The sequence below is a fragment of the Ranitomeya imitator genome, chromosome 1 (genome assembly GCF_032444005.1).
Source record: "Ranitomeya imitator isolate aRanImi1 chromosome 1, aRanImi1.pri, whole genome shotgun sequence".
NCBI classification, from domain to species: Eukaryota; Metazoa; Chordata; class Amphibia; order Anura; family Dendrobatidae; genus Ranitomeya; species Ranitomeya imitator.
In genome coordinates, this window is record NC_091282.1 from 114,608,261 (window position 1) to 114,635,640 (window position 27,380).

Consider the following 27,380-nt stretch of genomic DNA (forward strand, 5'->3'; position numbering starts at 1 on the left):
CCAGCTGGTTCCAGGCCGAGCCTTTGGCTTAGGTGCCTCCTCCTGGGTATCCGAGTTCCGCCAACGTCAGGCGGTCCTTGGTAGTGCTTTTAAGCGCGGGCACCTACAGCTTAGTAACCGGGTTCCAGCACCGTCAGCTGGTCCTCGGTGCCATTGGCTCTTGCACACTGGGGCAACGCATCCGGGTTCCAGCACCGCCAGCTGGTTCTCGGCAGTGTTCTTGTCACAGGTACTCCCTCGTGCCAAGCCTGGTTTCAGCACCGTCAGCTGTTTCCGGGTTGTGTCAAGCTCACTGAGACGCCTATGCTTGCCCTGTCGTGGTGCGGTCGGGCTAGCCAACTCCAGGGTGCCTCCAGTTTAGGAGCTTCCTATGTGGGCTGCGTGAACTGGTAGTCAAGGCTTGTTCTGTAGTGCCAGTAGGCCCAGCTCCCCCTGTAGGACTGTTGGGGTTCGGTAACTGCGGCTGCCTCGCGGCCTAGCTGTTCTCTCCTCTCCTGTGGGCCTTCGGGTCCACCTCCTGGTTCCAGCACAGTCAGCTGGTTCCGGGCCGAGCCTTTGGCTTAGGTGCCTCCTCCTGGGTATCCGAGTTCCGCCAACGTCAGGCGGTCCTTGGTAGTGCTTTTAAGCGCGGGCACCTACAGCTTAGTAACCGGGTTCCAGCACCGTCAGCTGGTCCTCGGTGCCATTGGCTCTTGCACACTGGGGCAACGCATCCGGGTTCCAGCAACGCCAGCTGGTTCTCGGCAGTGTTTTTGACACAGGTACTCCCTCGTGCCAAGCCTGGTTTCAGCACCGTTGGCTGTTTCCGGGTTGTGTCAAGCTCACTGAGACGCCTATGCTTGCCCCGTCGTGGTGCGGTCGGGTTAGCCAACTCCAGGGTGCCTCCAGTTTAGGAGCTTCCTATGTGGGCTGCGTGAACTGGTAGTCAAGGCTGGTTCTGTAGTGCCAGTAGGCCCAGCTCCCCCTGTAGGACTGTTGGGGTTCGGTAACTGCGGCTGCCTCGCGGCCTAGCTGTTCTCTCCTCTCCTGTGGACCTTCGGGTCCACCACCTGGTTCCAGCACCGTCAGCTGGTTCCGGGCCGAGCCTTTGGCTTAGGTGCCTCCTCCTGGGTATCCCAGTTCCGCCAACGCCAGGCGGTCCTTGGTAGTGCTTTTAAGCGCGGGCACCTACAGCTTAGTAACCGGGTTCCAGCACCGTCAGCTGGTTCTCGGCAGTGTCTTTTGCTCTTGTACCTTCTGCTCCCCATCCTGGTTCCAGTACCGTCAGCTGGTTCCGGGTAGAGCCTTTGGCTTAGGTGCCTCCTTCTGGGTATCCAAGTTCCACCAACGTCAGGTGGTCCTTGGTAGTGATTTCAGGCACGGGTACCTCCTGCTTAGTAACCCGGTTCCAGTAACGTCAGCTGGTCCTCGGTAGTTCCATTGGCTCTTGGACCTTCGGCTACCCATCCGGGTTCCAGTACCGTCAGCTGGTTCTCGGCAGTGTCTTTTGCTCTTGTACCTTCTGCTCCCCATCCTGGTTCCAGTAACGTCAGCTGGTTCCGGGCAGAGCCTTTGGCTTAGGTGCTTCCTCCTGGGTATCCGAGTTCCGCCAACGTCAGGCGGTCCTTGGTAGTGCTTTTTAGCACGGGTACCTCCTGCTTAGTAACCGGGTTCCAGTAACGTCAGCTGGTCCTCGGTAGTTCCATAGGCTCTTGAACCTTCGGGTAGCCATCCGAGTTCCAGTTCCATCAGCTGGTTCTTGGCATTTTCTCAGCCTTCTTGTACCTTCTGCTACATTTCCAAGTTGAAGACCCTAAAGTCGACGACCCGGAAGACCACCCCGATGACGACGACGACCCGGAAGACCACCCCGATGACGACGACGGCGGAGACGACGACGGCGGAGATGACGACACTGGAGACGACGACCCTGGAGACGACGACATGGAAGACCGAGAAGCAGAAGAACAAGAGGCTGCAGAACAAAGAGCAGAAGAACATTAAGCATAAGAGTTAATATCAGAGCAAAAGATATTATCTAAATTATATGCAGAAGAAGACTAAGCAGTGTATGGGGGTGAGTCCATTCCTCCTCGTGGTGCCCCTGGATAAAGCCTGATGCTGCAGGCCAAACTGAACGCGGACAAATGTAACTTTTGTGACTGGCAGAACGGAAGGTGTAATCTTCAAACTTTTATAGATAACAACTACGGGAATGCCTGTCACAAATGAGAATATGATGAAGAAGTAGAATAGGAAGAATAATAACAGTGGAATAAAAAGAATATGTAGAATAGGAAGAATAATAATAGTTGAATAAAATGAATAAGAAGAATGTAATCAAAAAAAAAAAAAAAAAAAGGTAAAGGATGAAGAAGAAGATGAATAAGGTGAAGAAGAAGTTGATGTCAAAGATGCTGATGATGATGAAGATGAAAGTGTGTGAAAAGAAAAAAAAAAAAGAAAAAAAAGGAGAAGGGCGTGGAATAGTGAAACATCAATATCTGACAAAATGAAATAAAAAATTTACATAGTCAATATCTTTGTCACTCCGAACGTCTTAAAAAAAAACAAAAAACATGCTATTCTATTTGATTGGGATAAACCTCTATGACTTTAATGTCTCCGCCACCTCCCCAAATACATCCGGCATTATTCTTAGTTTGTTTTCCTTCATGTAGAATGAACCTACAAGGCAAGAAAGGGTTTAGTTTAATTCCGATATTTTGGTCCCATTGACTTGCATTGGGATCGGGTATCGGTATCGGCGATATCCGATATTTTTTGAATATCGGCCGATCCTATCCGATACCGATACTTTCCGATATCGGAAGGTATCGCTCAACACTAGTTATGAACTATGTTTCTGTATAACGTTCACTTGTCTGCACAGGCCTGTATAATATAGATTACTATTAGGAGGCAGAACATTGCGTGCACTATTGTGATTGGATTGTTGTCTTCTTAGTTTTCCGGGATAATCAGCCATGTACATTTGCATTGACTGTTTTGTTCCTTGATTGTTTTCTTCTGGTTAGAGGGTGATTCGGGCATAGTAATGAGCTCCCACACACTATCCGTTGCATAACCTTTCTACTAATTAAGTCTTGGCATGATGATGTTGTAGATGGGCTTTATGTCGTTGCGTGCGCGAAGCTTACTTTATCTTTTGGCCTTTTTCATGCTATGAATGACAGGAAAAGCAAATTATCCTAAGATGTCTGACGTATTTTTAGTTCTTCCAAATAATCAGAAGCTTGGTTTGTGGATTGAGTTGTGCTCACGCTGGTACCAGCAGGCTGCAGTATGTGGACGGGGCTGGAGTCAATAAATGCAACTTCACGCTTATACTGATTGGTAATTCATAACATCCCCCAAGGACTTCCAGCTTGCTTAGCATAATAACTAGTATATATTCTGCGCCGTTTTCTTTTTGTTATGTTGGGTGCATATTAATATACAGAATGTTGGCCAAATATTACGGGAAGGAAAAAAAATATTAATGTTGGTACAAATTTTTTTTTTTCCCTAAATACATTCATCAAAATGTGTTTTCATTCAATTACTATTTATAGTCATTTGGGAAATTGCCGATACTTCCATGTAATCCTGTTTGCTTTCAATGAATGAAGCCTTTATGTTCCACTGGGGGTTTGTTTCGCCCTTTTATATTTATGTATATGTTGTTTTTGTGGTGTTTCTAGTGCGCCCTCGTGATATCTTGGTATGTGCAGAGAATGATTTCTTCATTATGCATGCTCAACTGATTGCGAATATGACACATAAGCCCCTTTATCCTCCTTTATAGAGTTTCATTCCATTGGGAGGCATAGATGGATTCCAGATATTCTACTCCAATATCCATGTCCCGGAAGCGGAGATGAAGGCTGGGGTCGTATAGAGATCCTATAGGCGCGCCATGTGCCTGTCTGTGAAATGGGAGGAATTTTATAGAATAAGTGCAGGTTTTTATTCAGGATTGTCTTAAAGATCAGGATAAGAAAGGGAAGGTCAGCTGCCTTATACCATACACATTTCAGTCATTACCTTATGCCATACACGTTTCAGTCATTACCTTATACCATACGCGTTTCAGGCACGGTCCTTAGTCATTACCTTATACCATACACGTTTCAGTCATTACCTTATACCATACACCTTTCAGTCATTACCTTATACCATACACGTTTCAGGCACGGTCCTTAGTCATTACCTTATACCATACACGTTTCAGTCATTACCTTATACCATACACCTTTCAGTCATTACCTTATACCATACACGTTTCAGGCACGGTCCTTAGTCATTACCTTATACCATACATGTTTCAGTCATTACCTTATACCATACACCTTTCAGTCATTACCTTATACCATACACGTTTCAGTCATTACCTTATACCATACACGTTTCAGGCATGGTCCTTAGTCATTACCTTATACCATACACGTTTCAGTCATTACCTTGTACCATACACGTTTCAGTCATTACCTTGTACCATACACCTTTCAGTCATTACCTTATACCATACACGTTTCAGTCATTACCTTATACCATACACCTTTCAGTCATTACCTTATACCATACACGTTTCAGTCATTACCTTATACCATACACGTTTCAGGCATGGTCCTTAGTCATTACCTTATACCATACACGTTTCAGTCATTACCTTGTACCATACACGTTTCAGTCATTACCTTGTACCATACACGTTTCAGTCATTACCTTGTACCATACACGTTTCAGTCATTACCTTGTACCATACACGTTTCAGTCATTATCTTGTACCATACACGTTTCAGTCATTACCTTGTACCATACACGTTTCAGTCATTACCTTGTACCATACACGTTTCAGTCATTATCTTGTACCATACACGTTTCAGTCATTACCTTGTACCATACACGTTTCAGTCATTATCTTGTACCATACACGTTTCAGTCATTACCTTGTACCATACACGTTTCAGTCATTACCTTGTACCATACACGTTTCAGTCATTACCTTGTACCATACACGTTTCAGTCATTACCTTGTACCATACACGTTTCAGTCATTACCTTGTACCATACACGTTTCAGTCATTATCTTGTACCATACACGTTTCAGTCACTACCTTGTACCATACACGTTTCAGTCATTACCTTGTACCATACACGTTTCAGTCATTATCTTGTACCATACACGTTTCAGTCATTACCTTGTACCATACACGTTTCAGTCATTATCTTGTACCATACACGTTTCAGTCATTACCTTGTACCATACACGTTTCAGTCATTACCTTGTACCATACACGTTTCAGTCATTACCTTGTACCATACACGTTTCAGTCATTACCTTGTACCATACACGTTTCAGTCATTACCTTGTACCATACACGTTTCAGTCATTACCTTGTACCATACACGTTTCAGTCATTACCTTATACCATACACGTTTCAGTCATTACCTTGTACCATACACGTTTCAGTCATTACCTTGTACCATACACGTTTCAGTCATTATCTTATACCATACACGTTTCAGTCATTACCTTATACCATACACGTTTCAAACACGGTCTTTGGTCATTACCGTATATCCTAGGCATTTGAGACATGATTCTTAGTCATTGCCTTACAGTATAAGGCAATTTTTGATATTTTTGTTTTTAAATATGGATCCTTTTTGCTGGATTTTGCTTCTTTTTTAAAGATCTACCTGTAGGACACAGCCACAAAGTGTTACGTCCTCAAGTGAATATATAATATATGCATAATAAGCTCTTTCTTAATAGGATCAATTAAGCAGTGACGCTCCGCACCTTTCATGAGGATCACATTGCCTATATTTTATGACTTGCCTATATTTTAATTATTTTAAGTGGAATATATACCTTATTTTTATTAATAACTATAATAAACATTATAGTGACGCTTACTTTTTTCAGATCAGTTTTTATTTTCTAATTGTATTTTTCTGTACAGTAGGGGATGGCTATCTTATCTGAACTGCAGTTCACAGCTTTTACAGATTTCCTTCGCACCAGCTACATAGACCTAGGAATCAATAGACTGCAGCTATTTATTGACTTCTATGGGAGAATGTAAAGGAGATGTTATGTTATCTGTGTAAAAGTCATAGTGGAGATCTAATCCTGACTGCTGAAAAGTGATCTCTGCAGAACAAGAACTTTCCACCTGATGTGAGGCTGTGGTCATTGTGAAAGCTGCAAGATTTACTTTTTTTTTAATGTTAATATTAGCATAAATAAAAGCATCACCCAAAAAAGTGTTCGACAAAACTTGATTTAATTGATAAGTTACTTTCTTCTGGCACGTTCACTTTAAGAGAGGTTTGTCTACTTTAAAAGTTAAGCTCCATGGCCCAGAGAGAGTTAATAAACCCCTCCCCAACAAAAGCTATACTCCCCTCCATGACTGGCATCTGCCTCTGCATTCACTGCTGTATTCCTCACCTGTCTACTTGCATCACCATTCAATGGCGGGCATCAGGTGAAGTTGGCAGTTGCTGATCGGCTGCAGCCAGTTGGCAGTTGCTGATTGGCTGCAGCCTTCACATTCCATCTGAAACTGAAGATTCTGTTTTTAATCTCGTGATATATTTATGCTGGTCTGTCTGAGGGCTTTCTGCATTTACAGTGACGTTATATTTTTTTGTTTCCAGCTTGTTGCAGGTAGCGTCGTGATGGCTTTTGAAGAGGTTTGTCCAGACCGGATCGACCTAATTCATAAAAATTATCGTAAACTCTGCAACCTGCTGGTTGATGTGGAGGAATGGGGACAAGTGGTGATAATTCACATGCTGACTCGATATGCCCGTACTCAGTTTGTCAGCCCTTGGAAAGAGGTAAGTGTGGTGGAGAGTGATGAATCCTGAAGAAACATTTTGGTTTCTGGTCCCTTGTCTGTGACTTCATCATTTTATCTAAATATGTTCCTACTCTTCTCAAGTAGATGCTTATTATTCTCGGTATTATCTTGTAATATCAGTAGTCTCGTTTACACATATTTGTTATTATTTTTGTATATGAAGGATTAATCCAAAAACCTATATAATTGCCTACTCTCTGTGACAGTCCCATAGACAATGAATGGAGCGGAGGTTGCCCCTCCGCTCCACTGCAGAGCCTGGATCCAGAGCTCTAATCTGTAATAAGGGTCCTAGCAGTCTGACCCAAACTATTATAGAAGTTATTCCCATAAATAGGGCGTAACTTAGCCTTTTTGGACTTTTCCCCTAGGGGACTATTTCTGACTTCTTCTTTTCACATCCTTTATGGATATAAGTAAAAACAAGAGGAAAGGATCTAATTAAAACTTCCATTTAACTCATCCATTAAAAATGGGGATATCCGTAGTTAAAAAGTACAGAGTGATTCTAACTCCTTTCTAGCATGGCTGCCCTTAGTCATAGAATATACAGAAATAATACAAAATATATGGACGAAGATTGAGCGAAACGTGCGATGGGGCGGCGGGGGGCAGCACACCTACTGGTGGTTTTCATGTAGGTGATGTAACTATATTTACTATATTGCCTGTCTGCTTGGAATCGGGGGAAGGTATATCTCAGGTTATTGGAGCCATATGGTTTGGCGATGCTTGTGAATTCTTTGTACATACAGCAGCCCCTTTTCCACCTTGTATAATTATTCAATTTTTTATTAATTTTATATAAATAAAATGTTTTTTAATGGGCCATATATCCTTTTTGCTTCCTTATTTTGTACTAATAGTTAGACCCACTCTGGGCATAAGATGTAGATAACCTATGTTTGGTGATGATATTGATAAACATCTAATAAAGGGTGGTTTTCTTTCTAGCTATATGGAGGTCATCACAGCATCAACACCCCTTCCTTCCAAATTACAGGAGGCCATCATATCATATTCATAATCATGTCATATTTTTTTTCTTACAATGAGCCTAAGAACTAACAGGTAGTTGCCAACTACCTGCGTGTTGTGCCCTGCGCAGATCTCTTACAGCACAGAGTGGTAACAGACTCCTGTTATCGGCGATTCAGCGGCTTCTTCTGATGTCACACCGACAGAGCAGCGGCTTCTCTTCCGCTCTGCTCTGCTGACGGGATGTGACAGAAGATGTCATACTGATTGATGGTCGGCTCCCCGCTGACTATTCACAGGAAGCCGGCTTACAATCAGCGATCAGTGACAAAATATTAAAAACTTGGACAACTTCAATTGCGAAACCGTAAATGATCAAAACACCCCCCTTTTCCAATCCCCAAAATTAAGACATTACAAAAATGAAAGCATATATAAACAATCCTATTTATCCCCCTGTCAATAAGGCAACACTGTAAATGTTGTAAAGAAAAACAAAAATCAAAACTACGGATTTATTTTTTTTGTGGTCATCTCACCTCCCTATAATAATTGAAATAAAGTGAATAAAGTAAAAAAATCTTATACACCTCAAAATTGTACCAGTAAAAGCTACATCTTGTCCCACAATAAACAAGACCTCATAGTCCCATTGACTGAAATAATAGAAAAAAAATGGATCTTGGGAAACGGCATCACGAACCAATTTTTTTTTCTTTTACAAACTTCAGAATTAAAAAAATCAAACAAACAAAAAACACATAAAATAAAAAAAACCTAAGTTTGATATTGAGGCAATTATATTGACCTGGATAATTATGTTACCAAGTCATTTTTAATGCACAACTAATGCTCTATAAACAACCACCACAACCAATTTTTTTCCCAACATCTTACCTCAATTTTAATTAATAAAGCATAAGTTGTGATTAAAACCTGCAACTCCTCCTACAAAAAAAAATCTCCATACAGTTTTATCGGCGTAAGAAAAAAACTAATATTTTCCTTGTTCTGAATTGGCGAAAGTTTTCCATAGTCTGCGCTAGTACATGAGACCCCCACTCCGCACCATTCTGTTACGTAGGGGTAGGATGCAGTACCAGACACATCCTATGGATAGGAGATGGCGCTGTTTCTAGAAACAAAGCGGAAACTCTTTTTTTTCCCAGTGATTAATGAATAGTCAATATTTCTAGTTTTCATGTTCTCCGCTCTCCCCCAATCCAGTATTGTATTCCCATGACAATATGTCTTGAGATGCCCAAGAGGTTTTTAATTTTGCTTATTTGCCTGATTATGGACCGGGATTTCTTCTGTTTATATGTAGATGTAAGATTTAAGGAACAATTAAGCGTTGACGAAGTAGATTGCAGCCTTAGCGATTGCCGCGCATTCTCCATAATTCTTCTAACTGACATATTTCATGATAAATAGCGGATGCCAAGTCACAGCAGATTATACAGTGCACTGGCAATTCATAGCGCTGTCAGGGAGAAGACCGATTGACTTTACATTTACATATTAATGAGAAGATTTGTTAAGAGGGTGCTTGACTATGGAAAATAACAGCGTATTTATAGGGCACAACATTTCATAAATAGAGCTGATGCAGGAAAATGGAAATTAAACCTTTTTAGGTTAATGAATTCTAGAGATTAGTCAAATGAACGTTAGCAGATTTAGTTGTAGCAGAATCCACCTTGCCGATGGCGCACGCTTCCTTTTGTGTCAAGTTTCACAACCGTCTCTCTCAGACTAATGACTTCCCATCCCATGTGATTTCTGTTTTCTCAGTGAATTGATATTGATGGTATGTTGATTCCCGAATAACTTGGATGTGAGGGGGAGAGAAAAAAAAATCACAGTGCCACGCATACGAATGGGAAGCTTTAGGTGCCCTGTTTAAGTCTAGGATGGGGATTATCCAGTATTATATCTCAGCCCACTCAACGTGATGAGTTCTGTTACATACCAACCATGTCTTTAATGTAATGTTCTGGCTGAAAACCGCGGTAATCTGCTAATCTGTGGCCACTGACTGACTGCAGCGGTCACTTGACACCCACTTGCATGTAGCGGAAGCCAGGAGACCAGCCAGGGCCAACGCAAGCATTGTGAAGAGTGGCGAGGTTCAGGTAGTTGGACTTGTGATTAATAATAACATGCAATAATAATAATAATAATGTGTTATTATTTATTATTATATTATGTTAAATCATAATAATTATATGTTGTTATAGATATATATTATATTTGGACTGCCATGGACCCAATTTTAATTAATATAAATTTGTGGATAACTCCTTCAATGATTTCTAGAACTATTGTAGGTTGTAGTGGCAATTGGCAGAAACGTTTTTCGAGGCATTCAGCTGTGACTGCTGCAGCTAATCACGGGTCACTTGTCATACTTTACGGACATCACCATTTAGTGCTGAGCACGAATGCTGGTGGTGCAGCACATAAACTTGGAGCTTCTGTTTGGCTGCAGCGGTCACAAGCTAGATTGGGAATGCTAGCAATAAAAAAAAAAAAAAAAACCCACAGTGTGGTAGATTTAGTAATAGCGCACTTCATGACGAAGCTCCCAAAAAAGATTTGCTAGCTAGAAAGCCTGCAGATAACAGCGCAGTGGAGGCAGGCGGCCGCTTTGTCGCCGTCCTTTGTAGTGCCCTCCACATTGATCGTATCCAGTTGGTCCGTGTCGGAGAATGTTTGGATTGTGACCCTGCGGAGACACAAGGAAGATATTATATGGCATTATACTTGTCGATAAACAAGATCCATCAATTATGGCTCCATCTTTCAGCTAAACTCCGTTAGTACATGCCTGTGTTTCTTTCTTTCGTATTAATGAAATTCTTAATTTGCATACTGCCGATGAAGACAGCGGCTTGTGACCCATAACATCGGCAGAGCGCAGTAAGCAAAAGCGTGATGTGTTTCATTAGGGTAATTGCATTACAAATCAACGCCGGTGGGTTTTCTTAATGGAATTTTTCTACTGTTAAAAGAAGGATCAGAGGAACAAATCGGCTCAGCCTGCCCTCCCCCAGATATTTCCATCACCGCAGCGCCACAAATGATGGAAGTATTTGGTTAAATTCCTGGGCAAGAATTCTGTAATCTCTGGTGAAATGTGTTTGAGTTACTCTGACATCAGAGACTCACAGGTTGCCTAATATTAAAGGAAAAAATCATATATGTAAATACAGTACAGACGAAAAGTTTGGACACACCTTCTCATTTAAAGATTTTTCTGTATTTTCATGACTATTGTACATTCACACTGAAGGCATCAAAGCTATGAATTAACACATGTGGAATTATATACTTAACAAAAAAGTGTGAAACAACTGAAATTATGCACACTCTTGGCATTCTCTTGATGAGCTTCAAGAGGTAGTCACCGGGAATGGTTTTCAATTCACAGGTGTGCCCTGCCAGGTTTAATAAGTGGGATTTCTTGCCTTATAAATGGGGTTGGGACCATCAGTTGTGTTGTGCATACACAGCTGATAGTCCTACTGAATAGACTGTTAGAATTTGTATTATGGCAAGAAAAAAGCAGCTGAGTAAAGAAAAACGAGTGACCATCATTACTTTAAGAATTGAAGGTCATTCAGTCCGAAAAATTGGGAAAACTTTGAAAGTGTCCCCAAACCATCAAGCGCTACAAAGAAACTGGCTCACATGAGGACCGCCCCAGGAAAGGAAGACCAAGAGTCACCTCTGCTTCTGAGGATAAGTTTGTCCGAGTCACCAGCCTCAGAAATCGCAGGTTAACAGCAGCTCAGATTAGAGACCAGGTCAATGCCACACAGAGTTCTAGCAGCAGACACATGTCTACAACAACTGTTAAGAGGAGACTTTGTGCAGCAGGCCTTCATGGTAAAATAGCTGCTAGTAACCCACTGCTAAGGACAGGAAACAAGCAGAAGAGACTTGTTTGGGCTAAAGAACACAAGGAATGGACATTAGACCAGTGGAAATCTGTGCTTTTGGTCTGAGTCCAAATTTGAGATCTTTGGTTCCAACCACGGTGTCTTTGTGCAATGCAGAAAAGGTGAACGGATGGACTCTACATGCCTGGTTCCCACCGTGAAGTATGGAGGAGGAGGTGTGATGGTGTGGGGGTGCTTTGCTGGTGACACTGTTGGGGATTTATTCAAAATTGAAGGCATACTGAACCAGCATGGCTACCACAGCATCTTGCAGCAGCATGCTATTCCATCCGGTGTGCGTTTCGTTGGGCCATCATTTATTTTCAACAGGACAGTGACCCCAAACAGACCTCCAGGCTGTATAAGGGCTATTTGACCAAGAAGGAGAGTGATGGGGTGCTACGCCAGATGACCTGGCCTTCACGGTCACCAGACCTGAAAACAATCGAGATGGTTTGGGGTGAGCTGGACCGCAGAGTGAAGGCAAAAGGGCCAACAAGTGCTAAGCATCTCTGGGAACTCCTTCAAGATTGTTGGAAGACCATTCCCGGTGACTACCTCTTGAAGCTCATCAAGAGAATGCCAAGAGTGTGCAAAGCAGTCATCAAAGCAAAAGGTGGCTACTTTGAAGAACCTAGAATATAAGACATAATTTCAGTTGTTTGACAATTTTTTGTTAAGTATATAATTCCACATGTGTTAATTCACAGTTTTGATGCCCTCAGCGTGAATGTACAATTTTCATAGTCATGAAAATACAGAAAAATCTTTAGATGAGAAGGTGTGTCCAAACTTTTGGTCTGTACTATATATATATATATATATATATATATATATATATATATATATATATATATATATATATATATATATATATATATATATATATATATATATATATATATATATATATATATATATATATATATATATATATATTTTATTATATATTTTTTTATATAAACTCATCAGTGTCTCCTGAGAGCGGTTGTCCACATCCGCATTCCTCTCTTTGTAAAAACCTGTGGCAACAAACATTGAATGTGACAACGTTGCCTATCTTGTCTGACACTGACAAGGTGGTTTAGCTTTAGTTCCTAGGAATACTAATCCAGGAATCCGTAATCAACCAGTGTAATGCACTCCGAACAGGACATGTGCTGCCGAGAACGGTGGCAGCCTGTAGACCCTGACCATCTGTTACCGATCGTTCTGTGAGCATAGCAAGGTGGCTAGCTTGTCTAAACAAGGAATCTGTCACCAGGTTTATGTTTCCTAATCTGAGAGCATGAGAATGTAGAGACAGAGACCCTGATTCCAACTTTAATGAATCGGGGTCCACAGCTTTGGCGCTGTCGGAGCTTGCCTGGCATTACATGACTTTCCATCCATTTCCAGATGGAAATGTTGGCGTGATGCCGTGTCCTCCTGTGAAGTCGGGCTCTGGACTGCTGGGCTGTAGATGCGGCATGCACCCATCATTTATGCCATTTCCTCAATATTCAGTGGGTATGGAAAGTATTCATACCCCTTTAAATATTTCACTCTGTTTCATTGCAGCCATTTGGTAAATTCAAAAAAGTTCATTTTTTTTCTCATTAATGCACACTCTGCATCCCATCTTGACTGAAAAAATACACCCAGAAATGTAGAAATTTTTGCAAATTTAATAAAAAATAAAAACCTGAAATCTCAAGGTCATAAGTATTCAGACCCTTTGCTCAGACACTCATATTTAAGTCACATGCTGTCCATTTCCTTGTGATCCTCCTTGAGATGGTTCTACTCCTTCATTGGAGTCCAGCTGTGTTTAATTAAACTGATAGGACTTGATTTGGAGGCACACACCTGTCTATATAAGACCTCACATCTCACACTGCATGTCAGACCAAATGAGTCATCAGGTCAAAGGAACTGGCCAAGGAGCTCAGAGACAGAATTGTGACAAGTTACAGATCTGGCCAAGGTTACAACAGAATTTCTGCAGTACTCAAGGTTCCTAAGAGCACAGTGGCCTCCATAATCCTTAAATGGAAGAAGTTTGGGACCACCAGAAGTCTTCCTAGATCTGTCCGCCCAGTCAACCGGGGCAATCGTGGGAGTAGAGCCTTGGTGAGAGAGGTAAAGAAGAACTCCAAGATCACGGGGGCTGAGCTCCAGAGATGCAGTAGGGAGATGGGAGAAAGTTCCATAAAGTCAACTATCACTGCAGCTCTCCACCAGTTGGGCCTTTGTGGCAGAGTGGCTCAACGGAAGCCTCTCCTCAGTGCAAAACATATGAAAACCCACATAGAGTTTGCTTAAAAAAAAAAAAAAAAAACACATGAAGGACTCTCAGACTATGAGAAATAAGATTCTCTGGTCTGAGACGAAGACAGACCTTTTTGGTTACAAATCTAAGCAGTATGTGTGGAGAAAACCAGGCACTGCTCCTCACCTGCCCAATACAATCCCAACAGTGAAACATGGTGGCAGCATCATGCTATTGGGGGTGTTTTTCAGATGCAGGGACAGGACTACTGGTTGTCATTGAAGGAAACATGAATGTGGCCAAGTACAGAGATATCCTGGATGGAAACCTCTTCCAGAGTGCTCTGGACCTCAGACTTGGCTGAAGGTCCACCTTCCAACAAGACAAGACCCTAAGCACACAGCTAAGATAACAATGGAGTGGCTTCAGAACAACTCTGTGACCATTCTTGACTGGCCCAGTCAGAGGCCTGACCAAAACCCAATTGAGCATCTCTGGAGAGACCTGAAAATGGCTGAAAATTGCAACATTCACCATCCAACCTGACAGAACTGGAGAGGATCTGCAAGGAAGAATAGCAGAGGATCCCCAAATCCAGGTGTGAAAAACTTGTTGCATCATTTCAAGGAAGACTCATGGCTGTACTAGCTCAAAATACTTATCACCATGTGATATTTCAGTTTTTCTTTTTTAATAAATTTGCAAAAATTTCTGCATTTCATTTTTTTTTCAGTCAAGATGGGGTGCAGAGTGTACATTAATGAAAAAAAAAAATGAACTGTTTTGTTAAAATGTCTGCAATGAAACAAAGAGTGAACAATTTTTAAAGGGGTCTGAATACTTTCCGTACCCACTGTATACCAGAACTAACAGTAAGGCCAGTCTCACATGTCCAGATAATTCCGGTACCGGAAAAATCGGTACCGGAATTATCCGTGTCCGTGTGCTTACCGTGAACATCAGTGCGGCAGCCGTGTGCCGCCCGTGTGCCAACTGGGTACCACACGGACCGTGCAGGAGACAGCGCTACAAGTAAGCGCTGTCCCCTGCATCTGGTGCTGAAGCCGCCATTCATATCTTCTTTCCAGCAGCGTTCGCTGGAGAGGAGATATGAAAAATCTTTTTTTTTTTTTCGTGTTTAAAATAAAGATCCCTGTCCCCTCCCCCCTCCCACCCCCTGTGCGCCCACCCGCTGTGCGCCCACCCGCTGTTACTAAAATACTCACCCGGCTCCCTCAAAGCGTCCTCTCCGCGCCGCACCTTCTCCTGTATGAGCGGTCATGTGGTGCCGCCCATTACAGTCATGAATATGCGGCCCCACCCCTATGGGAGGTGGAGCCGCATATTCATGACTGTAATCGGCGGCACCACGTGACCGCTCATACAGGAGAAGCTGCCGCTGAGAGGAAGCTGCGAGGGAGCCGGGTGAGTATTTTATTAACAGCGGGCGGGCGCACAGGCGTGGGAGAGGGGAGGGGACAGGGATCTTTATTTTAAACATGAAAAAAAAAAGGATTTTTCATATCTTCTCTCCAGCGAACGCTGCTGGAGAGAAGATATGAATGGCGGCTTCAGCACCACGCTGGGGGGACAGCGCTTACTTTAGCTCTGTCTCCTGCACGGCACACGGACTGCACACGGACAGCGTCCGTGTGCGGTACGTGTTTTTCACGGACCCATTGACTTTAATGGGTCCGTGTAATCCGTGCGCTCCCACGAACATTGATATGTCTCCATGTTTTGCACACGGACACACGGTCCGTGAAAACACGCTGACATGTGCAGAGACACATTGATTTCAATGTGTCTACGTGAGTCAGTGTCTCCGGTACGTGAGGAAACTGTCACCTCACGTACCGGAGCCACTGACGTGTGAAACCGGCCTAATGCGAATGGTCATTCAACTAATGTCTTCCTGGAAAGTTGTATTCTTCATGCTGAAATGCTGCTTTTTTTGTTTTCTCACTAAAAAGTAGGAGTGTACGAGTCCCATGTCCTCTTTCTTCTTGTCTCTCACTGATTGGATCTATCTGATGGACCTTTACAGGATGAAGTAGAAGATGCAAACAACTTTTATGAATCAGATGATGAGAATGAGAAACCAGCCGACCAGAAAAAGCCGTATACAATGGATCCGGACCACAGGCTGCTATTAAGAAACACCAAACCTCTGCTGCAGAGCAGAAATGCCGCGGTAAGACCGTTATCAGCTGGTAGTTAATTTCATTAATCCATTAAGTATTTTTTAAATTTTTTGACAATTGTCCTAGCGTAGGTTGTCAAATAATGAACACCCTTTTAGGTGGCTTTTTTTGTTTTCTTAAATGCATGTTGTGTGTGTGTTTTTTTTTTTTAAAGTAAAGTAATACTTAAAATGGTTTAATTCCAGTTTTTCCCTGTGTTACACTATTCCTGGCTTTAGAATGAGTTAACTGAGGATGAACCAGTGAGCTCATTCTGACACAGGATTGTATAATTCTTCTCTTCCTTCTTCTGATCTCTTCTCAGACCACTTATCATTTGAGCATTTGACCGTATATCGGCTCCCGATTCAGAATAACCTGATTGATTTGATTCTCCGTTAACTCTTTCTGCAGCCAGTAATTGTGCTGCACTGAAGCTATAGAAGGCAAATGGTGCAAAAATATTTACCGAAAAGCAATTGCAAAAATACATGCAATTAAGTAAAAAAAAAAAAAAAAAAAATGCCCCCGTAGGGCTTCTGGGTCTAAAGTAGACAGTAGTAATCGTATTTTCTTGCTTTGATGACAAATATCAGACTACTTTCATGCTGTCAGGCAGGTTTAGTTGTCAATTAACTTTGAGTTTGTTCTTTTTATTATTTTTTGAGGCATGTTAGGAGTAATCCATGAGATATACTCATATAGGTCTAACTAGCTCCCTATGCACTCGGCGTGTGCCCAAAGTCTTCATTTACTGGCCCAGTATGCCGGCCTCCTGTTCTGTGCTACATGGAAAAGTGGGATCGCTTCCATTTTCCTCTGCAGTCTGGCACATTAGAACCACATATGCCACAGTACATGTTTCTTAGTGGTGGCCTATGGCAGACGTATGCTATATAGCTTTATAGAGGAGTGGCATTAGACTTTCTGTACTGAGGTTATGTGTGCACCGCATGTTTCTCTGCCCTGAATCAGCTTGAAAAAAACTCGCCATAAAATGAACGTAGTGCACAGCAATGTCAAGACGGCTTGTTGTGCGCTTGTTCCATTATATGTCACGTTTTAACCTCTTAAGAGTTTGGAAACCATGATGGAGTTAAAAGTAGTAACATGTTCATTATTCGGGCGGGTTCTGCTGTGGACTGGGAGGATAGATTGAGAGATGCAGCAGCATGGCCACTGGAAGAGCAACAGCAAAGCTGCCCGGGAATCCACTACAGCACGACTGCTGCGGCGTCTCCTGAAGCCGGAAATCTCAGCGGCTCTGCAGGCGTCTAAGGGTCCCCGAGTGCACGAATTGTTCACACCCTCTTCAATTAGGGAAATAGCGCGCGAGTCCTTGATCCAGTGCAAAATAAACTGGGAATAATCTATAATCTAGCACGTGGTGATTTATAAAATATGTGTGTATGGTGTTAAGTGTCTGTATTACCCAGATGGTGTCAATATATCTTCCATAGGTGGTTATGGCAGTAGCGCAGCTTTACTGGCACTTGGCGCCAAAATCTGAAACCATTACAATTGCCAAATCCTTGGTCCGTCTACTCCGCTGTCACAGGTAACGAACATGATTAGTTTGTTTCTTTCCTTACATTTTCCTTATTTTTTTATCTTCTATTTGATATTTCGATCTGAGTAAGATAATTGTGATTATCTTCTTCCGCTGCAGACAATTTTCGCTTTTGCGCTTTTATTTTTTTCCATCCTTCTGAAAACTATAACTTTTATTTTAACTTCACCATCGACCTAGTCCTATGAGGACGTGTGTGCTACAGTATAAGTTGAGTTTTGTATGACGCAATTCACTAGTATACTAAATAATGTAATGAAAAGTGTGTGTGTTGGGGGGGGGGGGGGGGGGTTGAAATTATGTGTGCGGTGAAACAATTCGCTGTTTTTTTTTTCTAAATGTTTTTGTGTAGTTCATTACATAACAAATGACTTGGTGACTGATTCTCCGGGTCAGTACAGTTTATAGTGAGATCATATTTATCTTGTAGATTGTGAGCCCTCGCGGGCAGGGTCCTCTCTCCTCCTGTACCAGTTATAACTTGTATTGTTCAAGATTATTGCGCCTGTTTTTATTATGTATACCCCTCCTTACATGCAAAGGTCCATGGAATCAATGGCGCTATAATAATAAATAATAATAATAATATAGTTAGTTTATTTAAATGGTGAAAAAAAATACTCATAAATTTATGAAGACAAGAAATGTTTTGATTTGTGACATTTTTTGTTTTTTTTCTGACACAAATTTGTGATATATCCAAAAACATACTGATGGGGCTCACAATCTAGAATCCCTATCGGGGACAGCAATGATAATGTGTGCAAACTGTAAAGCGCTGCAGAATATGTTAGCGCTATATAAAATTAAAGATTATTATCATTATTATATATGCGACGGTTTGATTGCCGTTTGTATTATTTAGGGAGGCTTAACAGAAAAAAACTAAATTATTTTGTTATGAATTTTTCCATAGGGGTTAATTAATTTTATATTTTGGTGTATCTGACCATTTACTGCGCTGCTTTTACAGGCAGATACTAGCTGTATCAAGAGACAGCGTTGCTGGTTAGTTAGACACCCTACTCCATCTCATAATGAAGAGTACCCCCTTAGACAGATACATGTTACTGTCATTATGGGTGCAGATGAGTGGTACTTGTATATAGATTTATTTTTGCCTTTAAACTTTTGTATGTTTAGTTTGTTCCCATTCTTGTTTTTTTATAGGGAGGTGCAGTACATTGTTCTACAGAACATTGCAACAATGTCCATACAGAGGAAGGTAATGTAGAGTCTGGTGGTGGCGCAGGAGGTGACGAGCAACTTAGAGGTTGTCCAGCCTTAGGGTGACTGCAGACTTGTAGCCTATGTATTGCACACTGGCAGGATTCTCCAGCTCTGGCAGCAGCAGTCGCGTGACTGCAAGTATATGATTTACATACATGATGTCACATGCCAACTAGATGTGTGCGGCCTCTCTCAATGCAAGTGAACTGAGCGAGGCTGGGCACGTCTAGTCGGAATGTGGCCAAACCACATACTTCTGGTCACATGACTGCATGCTCCCGCCAAGGGAGAATCCTCACAGTGCGGGTTCACAAGTCTGCAGTCAGACTGGACAATTCTTAATGCCAGCTATTTATGCCTGACTGATCTGTTCTGTTTTGTAGGGTTTGTTTGAGCCATTTTTAAAGAGCTTCTATGTTCGATCAACTGACCCGACTATGATCAAAACCCTAAAGGTAAGAGCAAGGCATTTAGTAAGCTACCATAAAGGGCAGCACTCCAGCTCTGAACTAGGATGTTGTACACAACTGGTCATCCTATGTTTAGTCAATTAATTACTCTAATTAAAATAAAACTGTATATTCTGTATACTCTTACAACGGTATCCGTACCATTCCAGTAATGTCGGTGCCGCTTTGCCTGGAGAGTGACGTGATTTATTGTGTCATGAGCTGGTTGCAGCCACTCCTCAGCCGCAGCCGTCACTATCTCATCAGAGCGGACGTCCGTCCTGCCAGAATATTGATGCGCTGCAGCCTGCACAATTCACGTCACTGCCTGGGAACAGCGGCGCAGCTGCAGGAGGGGGAGTATACATGATTTTTTATTTTAATTAGCGTCCTGAATTAATCTAGCTGGGGATGTCCAGCAGGAGACAACTACTCTATACCTGCTTGGTATGTAAAATCCTACATTTTGTGAACTGACACATAGTCAGTCAAAAAGACACTATTGGAAGGAAGTAAAGAGGCTTCTTACTATTAAAGAAGTTGTCCACTACTTTTAGGCTAGGTTCACATTGCGTTAGTGGGCATCCGCTAACGGAATCCGTTACATAGCGCCAGTAACGCAATGTAACGGATCCGTTAGCGCACCCATTGATCGCAATGTAACTAACGCATCCCTAACGCATGCCATTTTTGGCATGCGTTAGCGATGTTCCGTTAATTTTTGACGGACCTTGAACGCTGCTTGCAGCGTTTTTGGGTCCGTTCTCGCTAGCGCCGATCGGGCATCTGCGCTAGCGCGATCGCTAAACGCGATCCCTTTTTAGACATTGCGTTAACGCAGTCCGTTAGTGTATGCGCTAGACGGACTGCACAACGCAAATGTGAACCTAGCCTTACATTGATGACCTACCTCAGCACCCTGGCCGATCAGGTATTATCAGTGTTGTCTGCCGCTAACCGGATGCACTCCTCACTTGCCGAGCTGCTCCTCTTTAATGCCGCTGTAACCTATGTAATTGAATGGTCTCTCTAGGACACAGCTTATGCAGTTGTCTCCATACCCTGCGTTGGGGAGAGCTTTCTCCGTTTTCTCAGTTATTACTGCCGGATGTGACACAAACAAAAAAACCATAAAAGCATAATGAGCGAGCGCCCTGCAGTAAATAAACAAACAGTAATAATCCTCAGTTAACATCATTTTGATTAAAAAAAAAAATGTAAAAGCCATCCCACCATGTTACGGTCACCCTATTCGAGACAGTCCTAACATCTAGTATTAACCCCTTAATGACGAGAGGTATTTTTGTTTTTGCTTTTTCATTTTTTACTCCCGTTCTTCCCAGAGCCAAATCTTTATTTTTTTCGTCAAAATGGCCTTGTGAGGGCTTATTTTTTGCGGGACGAGTTGTACTTTTGAAGGACGCCATTGGTTTTCCCATGCTGTGTACTGGAAACTAATAAAAAAAATTCCAAGTGGGGTGAAGTTGCAAAAAAAAAAGTGCAATCCCATGCGTGTTTTTTGTTTTTGACTTTTTTGCTAGGTTCACTAAATGCTAAAACTGACTTGCCATTATGATTCTCAAGGTCATTACGAGTTCATACACACCAAACATGTCTAGGTTCTTTTTTTTATTTAATTGGTGAAAAAAGAATTCCAAAGTTTGTTTAAAAAAAGCAAAAAAAAAAAGCGCCATTTTCCAATACCCGTAGCGTCTCCATTTTTCATGATCTCAGGTCGGGTGAGGGCTTTCTTTTTGTGTGCCGAGCTAACGCTTTTAATCATACCATTTTGGTGTGTATACGATCTTTTGATCACCTATTATTGCATTTTAATGCAATGTTGTGGCAACCAAAAAAAACGTAATTCTGGCGTATTGACTTTTTTTTCTCGTTACGCCGTTTAGCAATCGAGTTAATCCTGTTTATATTGATAGATCGGGCGATTCTGAACATGGGGATACCAAAAATGTGTATTTATTTTATTTTGAATGGGGCGAAAGGGGGGTGATTTGACGTTTTATATTTTGTTATTTTTTAAATATTTTTAAAAACGTTTTTTTCTTTTTGCATGCTTCAGTAGTTTCCATGGGAGTCTAGAAGCTGCAGTTGTATGATCGTTTCTGTGCTACATACAGGTCATGATCAGATCGCCTGTATGTAGTAGAAGTGCTTACTTGCTAATAGCGCCGACCACCGGGCAGCGCTCATAGCAATCTGGCTATGACAACCATAGAGGTCTGCTGGAGACCTCTGGTTGTCATGCCAACCCATCGGTGACCCACGATCACCTGAAGGGGTCACCGATGGGCGTGTTTAGTAATCCCCTTCCAATAAGCGCAAGTTAAATGCCGCGGTCAGAGATTGGCAGCACTATTTAACTAGTTAACAGCCGCGGGTGGATCGCAATTCCGCCCACGGCTATTGCGGGCACATGTTAGCTGTATTTATCAAGTGTCATATGCCCGGAAAGATGCGGGCTCTGTGCCGGAGGCTGCACCAAACATGGGAAGTCCGACATCGACGTGCTATTACACCCGATGTCGGAAAGGAGTTAAAACCTTACTATTTGTCAAGTGACGTTCAAGTGGATAAGAGCCAAGAAGGACTTAGACCCGGCTAATGTACAACTAGGCATGGGGAACTACATAAATGTAATGACCAGCTCAAAGAAGAGTGAGGCCACACATTTATTTGTACAAAGTGCAAAAAAAAAATAAAAAAAGAATCAAAAATCTAAATTGATAAACTGGAAAATACATATTTTTTCATCTTTATCATCCTGGTAGATGGCAGCAGATTTTTAACAAGAATGTCTCAGTACATTTGTCCATTCATCCTTTCTTCAATTATGTGAAGTTTGCCATTGCCTTATGTTGAAAAACAGCCCCACTTTATGATGTTTCCACCTCCAAACTTCACTTTTGGTATGGTGTTTTTGGGGTGATATGCAGTGCATTTTGGCCTCCAAAAATGGTGTGTATTATAGCATTCAAAGAGTTCAATTTTGTTCTCATCTGACCAATGACATTTAGACAAGCCTGTGAAATACTGGGAGAATATAGTCTGAACAAACTTTAAACCTGCTTGAACATGATTTTTGTTCAGCAATAGAGTTTTTCGTGGTGAGTCTGCATACACGCCATGGAGGCTGAGTGGATTATTTATGGTTTTCTTTGAAACAATTATACCTGCTGATTCCAGGTCTTTCTGTAGCTCTCCACAAGTGGTCCTTGGCTCTTGGACAACTCTTTTGAAAATTCTTTTCACTCCTCTCTCTGAAATCTTGCAGGGAGCACCTGGTTGTGTCCGGTTTATTGTGAAATTGTTCTTTCCATATCCGGATTGTCTCATACATACCGTATATACTCGATTATAAGCCGAGATCCCTAGTTTTGCCACAAAAAACTGGGAAAATGACTCGAGTATAAGCCTAGGGTGGGAAATGCAGCAGCTACTGGTAAATTTCAAAAATAAAAACCGATTCCAATAAAAGTAAAATTAATTGAGACATCAGTAGGTTAAGTGTTTTTGAATATCCATATTGAATCAGGAGCCCCATATAATGCTCCATAAAGTTTATTATGGCCCAATAAGATGATCCATATTAAAATATGCCCCATATAATGCTCCATAAAGCTTATGATGGGCCCCATAAGATGCTCCATAGAAACATTTGCTCCATATAATGCTGCACAAAGGTTGATTATGGCCCCATATGTTGCTGCTGCGATTAACAAAAAATGGCATACTCACCTCTTGTCCTGAGCAGGCTGCACTTGAAATATTCACCTGTCCCCGTTCCACCGCCGCGCACCGCTCTGTCTTCCGTCACTCTGCAGTGACTGTTCAGGCAGAGGGCGGCGCGCACACTAAACATTTCCCTGGCAGCTTCTCTGATGCGATGGACTCTGACGCCGGCAGCTTGTTCCTGTGTTCACCGGTCACTGGTACCGCTCATTAAAGTAAAGAATATGCGCTCCACACCTATGGAAGTGGAGTCGCATCCATATTAATTTCTTTAATGAGCGGTACCACGTGACCACTGAACACAGGAAGAGCTGCAGGCACTGGAGAAGCAGGGACATGCAGAGACGTGCCGGGAGCAGGTGAGTATAATGTGACAGCTGCCGCTCCCCCGCCGACCCCCCCTAGGACAATGACTCGAGTATAATCCGAGAGGGGCACTTTCAGCCTAAAAAAATGGGCTGAAAATCTCGGCTTATACTGGAGTATATACGGTACTTCCCAGCACGTGACGTGGGTGTGTCTCCAAGAGTTAATTTATCTCCTCTCACTCAATCCTGCATTCAGCCTGTTACAGGCCATAAAGTGAGCATAAATCTCATCCCCAACAGACTAGCCACCCTGGATACCTAACATGCTGCCACCACTTATCAAATACACAGGGTGATGAGTCCCCGAAATATGTTATTGCCAGACAATCAAAAAGGTCACTCACCCTCTGAAAGGGTATGGATTCTTTAGCGCAAACAAGGATCAAACTTATTAAAGGTTTAAGCTTTAATATAAAAAAATTCAGTGCTTACAAGAAATTTTATATATAAAAAGGTAAAAATAAAACTACACAAAAATATGAAAAGCGGTTACCGTATATAATAAAAAAGGAGAAATAACCGAAATATCTAAACATTTCTGTCTACTGTTATATTTTGTTTCCTTGGGGGAAGGAGAAATGAATTATGGATCACAATCGGCAGGTGCTGATCCAGTTTGTCTTTTTGTCAACAGAATGTAACTCTACTGTTGTTGTATATTCCCCTAAAATTATATTTTCCTTCAAACAGATTATGCCCCCAACAGTGCTCAGTGGAAACTTCAGTAGTTTAGAAATTCTGTAACCAATGCCATCAATATGTTTTGCAATAATAAGGTTGTAAAGGTCTTTAGAAAGCTCACTGGTTTTACCTGTCATCTGATGTTTCTTGTGTGGCACCTTGGTAATGAGATACCATTTTATAGACCATCAGTTGAACCAGCTGATATTCATTTTCCTAAAGTGGCAGGATTGCTTTCTAATTACTGATTTCAGCTGGTGGCATGACTTTTCATGGCATTTTGCATTTTTTTTCCTGCGTCAGTTCTCATTATTACACATAACTTAATTTATGAACATCTATGGCTTGATTTCTTTGCCTGTGTGGGTTGTTACCGACATCTCAGTCAATAGCACCTTTTAGAAATATATTTACTTAGAAAACTGATGTGTTGTATATGTATATATAATATGTGTATGTTATGTATATTGTTATCTCATTGTCCATTTTTTTTCTTTACAGCTTGAAATAATGACAAACCTGGCCACTGAAGCAAATATCTCTACTCTACTCCGTGAATTCCAGGTCTGTCTGCATTATCTCACATTGTTTTTCTATGGTTATGCTTCACCAGGTCTCTTCTCACTAGTGTGGATGGCAGAGCAAAAGTACAAAAAAAACCAAGCAGACACCATATAGAAAAATAGAGAGATGCAAAAGATCACAATCTTTATGAAAGGGAACCTGACAGATGATTCATGTTGCTCCAGTCTTGTGCTGGGTGTGTTTTATTGTGAAACTCTGAAATGTTTTAGGGAAAATATCCTTTGAAGAGCCGGCTGGGGAGAGGTTCCTGTGTGTAGGGAAGCTGGGCCGGCTGGGGAGAGGTTCCTGTGTGTAGGGAAGCTGAGCCGGCTAGGGAGAGGTTCCTGTGTGTAGGGAAGCTGGGCCGGCCGGGGAGATGTTCCTGTGTGTAGGGAAGCTGGGCCGGCTGGGGAAGAGGTTCCTGTGTGTAGGGAAGCTGGGCCGGCTGGGGAGCGGTTCCTGTGTGTAGGGAAGCTGGGCCGGCTGGGGAGAGGTTCCTGTGTGTAGGGAAGCTGGGCCAGCTGGGGAGCGGTTCCTGTGTGTAGGGAAGCTGGGCCGGCTGGGGAAGAGGTTCCTGTGTGTAGGGAAGCTGGGCCGGCTGGGGAGAGGTTCCTGTGTGTATGGAAGCTGGGCCGGGCACCTGCCTATCACTTGTCATCTAAGACTTGTGGCCCTGGCCAGCTCTTTTAAGTTTTTGTTTTTTCTCAGAAACGTCACAAAGTCCCAGAGTGAAGCATTCCTGGCTGTAGTAACGCAGCCAGTGTCGGATTCATGCTGCTCATAGTTCGTGATGCGTGACGGGCTCCCAAAATAGCAAACATACAAAATCACTCGGGATTCACAGCTGCAGGAAATGAGTGATCACCATATCTGTCATATGCAGACCACCTGATATTGGGGACGTGTAGGACTTTATAATGAGCCCAGTGAATTGTTCCCAAACTCCTTATTGATGAGAGAAGGAGGACTGACAGAAAGCAGCGCTGATTCCCTTACATATCTTATAGCTTCACTGTAAGTCACCCTAGTTGAGGTACGTTCACACTGGATGAAGATCGTAAATGGACGTTCCTAGGCTCTCGCCTTCACTGTAATCTTGCAGTGTGAACAGGCTGCCGATCAGTGATCAAAACGCACGTTTGAGTGAAATGATTTTTAAGTGGGCTTCTCTGTAGCACATCAGCCTGTGTAAACAGGACTCGATCTGTCGAGAACAATGGCAGCCTGTGTGCACTGAGCGATCTATTACAGATCATTCAAGCACATGTCGTTAGGGATGTTTAACTGTGGAAACGAGTAATTCTGCTGGTGCTCGGTGGTCGCGTAGTGCTCGGTGGTCGCGTAGTGCTCGGTGGTCACGTAGAGCTCGGCGGTCGCGTAGTGCTCGGCAGTCACGTAGTGCTCGGTGGCCTCGTAGTGCTCGGCGGTCGCGTAGTGCTCGGCAGTCACGTAGTGCTCGGTGGCCTCGTAGTGCTCCGGGCCTCGTAGTGCTCGGCGGTCGCGTAGTGCTCGGCAGTCACGTAGTGCTCGGTGGCCTCGTAGTGCTCCGGGCCTCGTAGTGCTCGGCGGTCTCGTAGTGCTCGGTGGTCGCGTAGTGCTCGGTGGTCGCGTAGAGCTCGGTGGTCGCGTAGAGCTCGGCGGTCACGTAGTGCTCGGCGGTCTCGTAGGGCTCCTCGGCCTTGTACTGCTCGGTGGCCTCGTAGTGCTCCGGGCCTCGTAGTGCTCGGCGGTCTCGTAGTGCTTGGTGGTCGCTTAGTGCTCGGCGGCCTCGTAGTGCTTGGCGGTCACGTAGGGCTCGGTGGTCGTTATCTGTAAATGCAGCTTTAGTCCCTGACCAGAGCAGTTGCCATAATCCCTCGTTCTATTTATTAGTAGTGTGCCCCAGCCTAGTGATTACATTAGTTATACTGGCCAAAGACCTTATGGCTGGCTTTATTATAGGGTCTCGCTTCCCAGCTCTGTCCTGTGATCATTAGATGGGCATTGTACAGAATCCATTGTCTAAGATCATTTGATGACCTATACAGACTGTATATGCAGTGTGAGCGATGACAGAGAGCCCTTCCTGTTGGAAAAGGGGGTGAGATAAATCTGCGGCATCTATGGGGGCATGAGGCTGATCATTGATGAGATTTCTGCTTGCTAATGGCCACCTTCAGTTTTCCATATCTACCTTTATATTTCGACAGTATGATTAGTTACATTGAAGTCTATGGAAAAAAATAATTAACTATTTTTTGTGTTTGTCGTGTTTTTCCCTTTTGGCTTTGCACTGTCCCTTGGCTATATTGTCGTAAAATTAAACCCTATTCATGTTCTGTTTGGTTATGTCAGTGCCGGCTTCGGCGCAGGACGTGAAAAGTAAATCTTTCAGCAGCCAGGGGGTCCCCAGAGATGAAATCGGTGCCGTGGATTCTCACACTCCAGCTCTGTGAAATGAAATTGTAGAAAAGAGAATGAACGGAGCAGATTGATACTTCATTACTATGTGAATTCACTTGTCACTGAGCTGCCCAAGTCTGTAATGCAATTTTAAAGTCCCCTTGTAACGTGCATA

The 27,380-nt window shown here is 42.8% G+C and overlaps 1 protein-coding gene across 2 annotated transcripts in view; it reads left to right on the forward strand.

Annotated features, from left to right (window-relative positions):
• AP3B1 (adaptor related protein complex 3 subunit beta 1) overlaps positions 1-27,380 on the forward strand; it is a 354,978-nt gene that overhangs the window by 106,785 nt on the left and 220,813 nt on the right. For both annotated transcript variants that reach the window (XM_069749950.1, XM_069749942.1), the window contains exons 7-12: positions 6,653-6,835; positions 16,079-16,225; positions 17,675-17,772; positions 18,955-19,009; positions 19,398-19,469; positions 24,761-24,823. In XM_069749950.1, coding sequence (XP_069606051.1) covers positions 6,653-6,835; positions 16,079-16,225; positions 17,675-17,772; positions 18,955-19,009; positions 19,398-19,469; positions 24,761-24,823 — 618 coding nt within the window. The remainder of the gene's footprint in view (positions 1-6,652; positions 6,836-16,078; positions 16,226-17,674; positions 17,773-18,954; positions 19,010-19,397; positions 19,470-24,760; positions 24,824-27,380) is intronic.